Genomic DNA, 6,000 nt, shown 5'->3' on the forward strand with positions numbered 1-6,000 from the left:
CCTCTATCTTCCCATCCATTGACCTTTTACTATCAAAGTTTAATAGCATTAATTCCTCTAACACAGTGGCGCGTTATCCTATGGGCAAAAAGAGCCAATAGGATAACGCCTCACTAACGGACCTGGAGCCCCAACCCAATCTCTTATAAGAAAATATGCTTCCCAAAAAATTCCCTCGAAGAAAAGTATCGGAAGTCAACACTGTACATAGGTCCCCTTAATTCAAATTCGCCCCGACCTCTTGAAGTTATAACGCACTACTTCCCTAACACCCAAACTTCTCTGCAAAATTTTGGAAATTTTCGACAAAAGGCACAGCAGTTATTTGGCTTTTAAGTGGGTAAACAAAATTGTGCTCCCCCACACACAAACAACCATACATATAGAAAACCTCATGAATTTTTTTTTTTTTGCATTTCTCGACATTTCAAGGTCCCAAGAATCCAAAAAATGTAAAAAATCTTGAGGGCCATTTTTTGACCGATCGCCATACCTTCCTTCTGTTACAACATCCGGAAAAGTAAAAATGGAAAAAGAAATCCACGGGTATAATCAGAAGAAAACCAGATGTATAAAACCGACAGCTGGTTTCAATGAGGCGATTACCATAAAAAACTATTGCTACTACTTACCATTCTTTGTACTTTTCGAGAATAATACTGATACTCGGCGGACATTTTATCATTTAACTGATACATCCATATCATTCCACGAATAATCCTGATCTGTCCGGACATATTGACTAACATTTGAGGCCTTTCTGTAGAAGTGGTCGAAGTGACATCCAGAGGAGGGGTGGTGTTGTCGTCTACGTGGACTTCAGTAGACTTAAATATATATTTTTAAATAGAGATTTTTACTATAATTCAACAAATTTACTCCTTTTAATATTTCTTTTTTATTATTTAAAATTTATATCCTATTATAATTGAAAATTAACTGACTTTTTAATGGTTCCTTTAACTTCCTGTTCGAGTTCTAGGAAAGCCCTTGCAAAGTATTTTTTAGTGACGGGTTAAGACGTTAGTTGATGACCGCTCNGGACATATTGACTAACATTTGAGGCCTTTCTGTAGAAGTGGTCGAAGTGACATCCAGAGGAGGGGTGGTGTTGTCGTCTACGTGGACTTCAGTAGTAGTCTTTCTTAATTCTGTCGTCCTTGTATAAGGTGTCTGATTAGCGTCAGTCAACGTTGAAGCCTCTTCTGTAGATTGGATGACATTTTTTGTAGTGGCTGCAGCGATGGTGGATGTCGATTCTTCTTCTTTATTAAATTGGAAATCCGTAGTTGTAGAAAGTGTCAAGTTCTCTGTGATTTCTTCTGGTTCTTCTTTGATTGTCCAATTATTCGGTCCGTCTGTGTATAAAGTTTTGTAAGTAGTAATTTCTTCCGGGCTTGTTGCATTTTCTGTCCTATGACTCGAAGAATTTGATGCGTTTGTGTGGTTACTTAACGTGATGTTATCGTCTACAGGATCGCTCCATTGATCGATCGATGTGTTTGACTCCGATTCTTCATTCGATACCGTATGGTTAGTTGTCTGCTCGTATGAAAAAGTGGTGAAGTACGTTATCAGTTCTAATAATGGGCTGGTAGTGTTCTGAGCATCGCTGGTGTTTTGCGAAGTGAAATTTAGCCTGAATTCTTCAGAAATCGTGAATTGTTCGCGAGATTGTGTTGCTGTTTCTTCGTTAATCTTTTTATTTAGAATTTTCTTGGCTACTTTTTTGCTTTGCTTTCTGTTATCTTTGGTCGTAGATGAGCTTTGTTCGCTTTTGTGTAACTCCATTTCTTTTCTTATTGTGTTGCTGAAGTTCGAATTCTGAGTGACGTCTGTAATACTAAAACCATTGGTGCCGAGTATCTCGTAATCCATTTGTGATAAAACTGGTACGGATGGATGAAATGTATGGCTTTCACTATCTTGATTCGATGATGATTCTTTAACATCTAGAATGGTAAGATTAAGAACTTTACACAGTATCATCGACAAATATCTTACTTTTTACATAGGAAAACAAATTTTTAACAACAGTATTCCTGTAAATTTGATAACATGTAACATTATCGTTATAGCGAATAGTTTTTAAAGCTATAAAATTCGTTATTACGTTACTCTCTATACAGTGCCGGCCCGAGGCAAGTTTTAGGATGGAGCGAGATCCTATTATGGCGCCCCCTTGGTNAAAAAAAAAAGAATGGAAGTAGAAAGAATTCGAAGATATTCAGAATATAAAATAAAGCGAATTTCATTATAAATCTATAAATGTAGCCATAAACCAAGAAGATTTTAAGGTACAGTACATAAATAAACAATCTGCCATTCGTAGTAGAAGAGTTTACAGTGGTGTCTTCAATGACAATGATGGATAGCCAGTCTCCTAGTGCTGGTTGTATAAGAGAACATACTGATAAAGTTTCTTATCTTTTCAAGAAACTAAGAAAAGCAGCATTTCCTATTGGGACAATAGAGAAAGAGAGCTTTCATCTATATACTTTTCTTCAAGGTACTCCGTTCAAAACATGAACAATACTTTATTTACTGTATATAAAAAAAAATAAATAAAGCAGAAGGGAAAGCATTGAATCGTAAAGAGTTGTAGCATATAAATACATAAGAGTCTACCTCCATTACCAGTAGTTTCATTAAGACACGATTTCGTAATTACTCCGCTTCTCCAATGCTATTATTATAAATGCATTCAAAGCGGACAATCATCATTAATCTCTTTAAATGTAGTTTGCATCAAACTTGCGCTTTTGGAATGACAAAAGCACCTGACTTCTCACCTAGAAGCATCACTAGAATATAATAAACAATAAATTTTATCCATTCGTTTCATAATTCATACAAATATCAACAAAATTAACGTAACAACTCTTACATTATTGCGCTTCATTAAGAAATTACTAACGTAGCGGAATAAAGCTGCATTTCTAGTGTAAAAAATCTTTAAAAATTTCTTCTAGAATTACATTTAAAAAGGAAAAAGAAAAAAATCCAGCAACGAGTTGCACGACTTTCCCCGCCAAAAAGTTAAATTTACGTATGGTGCCATCTGTTAATCAACTTTTTATCTTGTAAATGCTAATAACGAGTAAAATCTTTATCAAGTCCGACCCTAATCTAGATATGATATATCACCAACTCCTTGACCTTTAACCTCCAAAATTTAACAGCATCAATGTCCCTAATACACGAACCGCCTTACAAAATTTCAGAAATTTTTGACAAAAGGAACAGGAGTTATGGGCTTCAAAATGTGAAAATTTTGAGGGGTCATTGTCTGACCTCTCGTCATACTTTTCCTGTGTTATATATATAACAACAAGGAAAATAAACTGTATATTTTGTATGTAAAATAACTTAAAAAATCTGGTAAAAATAAGCTAAAAAAATCTCCTGTATTAATTTTAATTATTCGTCCAATTAAGAACGTATTATTATTATTGCACGTGCATTAATAGGGACATGAAGCAGTCTTAAGGCCGATTCACACGAGCCTTAAATTAAAGGTGACGTTGAACATGAACGACGGGTTAAACCAATCATCTGTTTTAATTTTTAAGGTCAAAAGAGACAATTGGCGGGACCACATCGCCTTAAATTTGCCGCATCTGCCTTTCGGGGCCTCATCTCCTTGCTCATTATTAATAATTTCGTTCTGTTTTCTATATAATGCCTGTAAATAAATCAGACTCGGGGCCTCAAAGGTGCATAAAATGGTGTAATATCCCATATCTTCCTAAAAGGCTCTTTTTAAAATTAGAATGCTTTTAGAATAGCTTTTTGTCATGCTTAAGAATTTGACAATTGACAAAAAGCATTGACAATATAAATATATACAGTAAAACCTGTCCAAAACAGAACCTAAATAAAACGGAAACCTGCCTAAACAGAAAAGAAATTCTTCCGAACAGAGCGATTTTTTGTTTAAAAAAAGAAAAAACCTGTTTAAAACGGAACCTGCTAAACCCTAAAAATATTCTGTACTATGTGATCCAGTTTATACAGGTTTTACTATATATTTTTTATGGTTTAAACTTGTTATAAATGTGTAAATGGAAGAAGTCAGCCATGATAAATAGTTTCTTATGTGCATTATTATTATTTTATCAACAGTTATATTATAAATTTATGATACTTTATAGTCTGCTATAATATATATTATTATTATTAAAAGTTTAAAATTTAAAATAAATATCTTTTATTGAAATCAGTTATGTACTGTACATATTTATTTATATATATACACATACAAAATTGATGTAGTAGATGTAGAAATATTTCAATATTATTGTCAGATATAAATCACTAGAATTTATATTTATATAAAGAGAAAGAAATAAAATTATATTTATTTAATGCAATAAGATTTTCTTCCATAAATGCTAGGAAAAGAAGAAGAAGAAGAAGAAGAAAAAAAAAATAATACATATAAATATATTAAATTTAATGTAAGAAATTTTGAGAATTTTCTTACATTAAATTTTTTAAGCCAAAGTGAATTTTGTATAAAATATATTTACCAAAATCCTATCACGAAAATGGATAACGTTATTGAAGTTATAAGCTGCTGTTATCCTATCAGAAATAAGTGAGATGATTCCTCTAAATCTCATTATTTAGTCAGAAAAATTGCCTGCTTATGACACGAATACATAAAAAAAAATTAGAAAATTTAAATACATATATTATTATTAAATTGATTCAATTGTAAATTCTTGTTTTTAAGTAATGGCTTTAATATTTCTTTTTTAAAAAAAAATCAAATCTTATTTTAAATATTTAATATAACAAAAATTTAATATTAATGTATCAGTGTAGGCAAATCAATTGAAATTTTTAACATATTTTCAATTATCTGTTTGATTGTTTTCCTTATTTTAGACTTATATTTTAATAGGAAATTTCTTTCTAATAATTTTAATAAAATTTTACTATTAAAATACATTAAATGTAACCCCCATTTTTATCATATTATATGTAACTTTACATCTATACAATTGGAGTAACATCAAATGTAAATTAAATGCAAATTAAACCAGAGATGCCGAAGACTGCCTGCCAGATTGATGTTTTCACCCCCCTAAAATGGAGACTTTTTGAGTCCATTGGGAAAAATAGGGAAATTCTGCAAGAGATTTTATATTGTGGAAAGGGAAATTGAAGAATATATATAACATATATATATATATATATAATAAAAAAATGCAACCTTTAACAAGTTTTTAACTCATCATCATCATCATCACAGATAGAACTTTAATTTCCATTAAGTTAAAGGTTTTATTCCTTAAGATGTGCCAAAAACTCATTGTTATTCATTTAAAAAAATAGCAATGAACAAATTTATGCTTTATTGAATTGTTCAGCTCTTTTCATTTGACTCTTCAAAAGACTCAAATTCAATAGGGATGTAGACTGCATTTTCACAAATGCAGTCGAAGATTGCATTTCACTTTCAGGAATAGAACTTTAAATTCCAATAAATTAAAGTTCTATTCTTTGCAGATGAGTTAGAGTTAAAGACTGCATTTTTTTTGTTAGAAAGTTCAGTAAAGCATAAGTTCCATTTATTAATATATTATTATTTATTTTAAGAAGTCTTCAAGCCATCTTTGAAGATATAAAATCTTTAATTTACTAGAATTTAAAGTTCTCTCCTGAAGAAGAATTAAAATTGCATAAGTAGAAAAGTACTATAAGAATTTTTAGGTTAGGAGGTATTTTTTTTATTATTAAGGTGTAGGAGCACCAATAAAGTAAAAATTTCTGTATGTTAGTAAAAGTGACTGGAAGCTGATGTTTGAATTTCTAAAATATTAAACAAATATTCTTTTATATGACTTTTTTATGACAAAATTTTATAACACTTTTAGCAATAAAACATTACTAAAAATATTTATAATCAAGTATTTTTAATGATTTTTTTTTGTAGTAAACATCTTAAAAAAATAAGGAAAAACTTGAAAAGAATGTTAGAGATTTTAATAT

General features: G+C 30.7%; 1 protein-coding gene across 3 annotated transcripts in view; it reads right to left on the reverse strand.

Annotated features, from left to right (window-relative positions):
* The window catches only part of LOC111624943, a 66,903-nt gene that overhangs the window by 19,916 nt on the left and 40,987 nt on the right, over nucleotides 1-6,000 (reverse strand). For all 3 annotated transcript variants that reach the window (XM_023367938.1, XM_023367937.1, XM_023367936.1), the window contains exons 2-3: nucleotides 1,060-1,952; nucleotides 633-749 (exon numbers count right to left, since the gene is read on the reverse strand). In XM_023367938.1, coding sequence (XP_023223706.1) covers nucleotides 633-749; nucleotides 1,060-1,952 — 1,010 coding nt within the window. The remainder of the gene's footprint in view (nucleotides 1-632; nucleotides 750-1,059; nucleotides 1,953-6,000) is intronic.

This window comes from Centruroides sculpturatus, unplaced genomic scaffold (genome assembly GCF_000671375.1).
Source record: "Centruroides sculpturatus isolate CEXI.00-Female unplaced genomic scaffold, Cexi_2.0 scaffold390, whole genome shotgun sequence".
Classification (NCBI taxonomy): Eukaryota; Metazoa; Arthropoda; class Arachnida; order Scorpiones; family Buthidae; genus Centruroides; species Centruroides sculpturatus.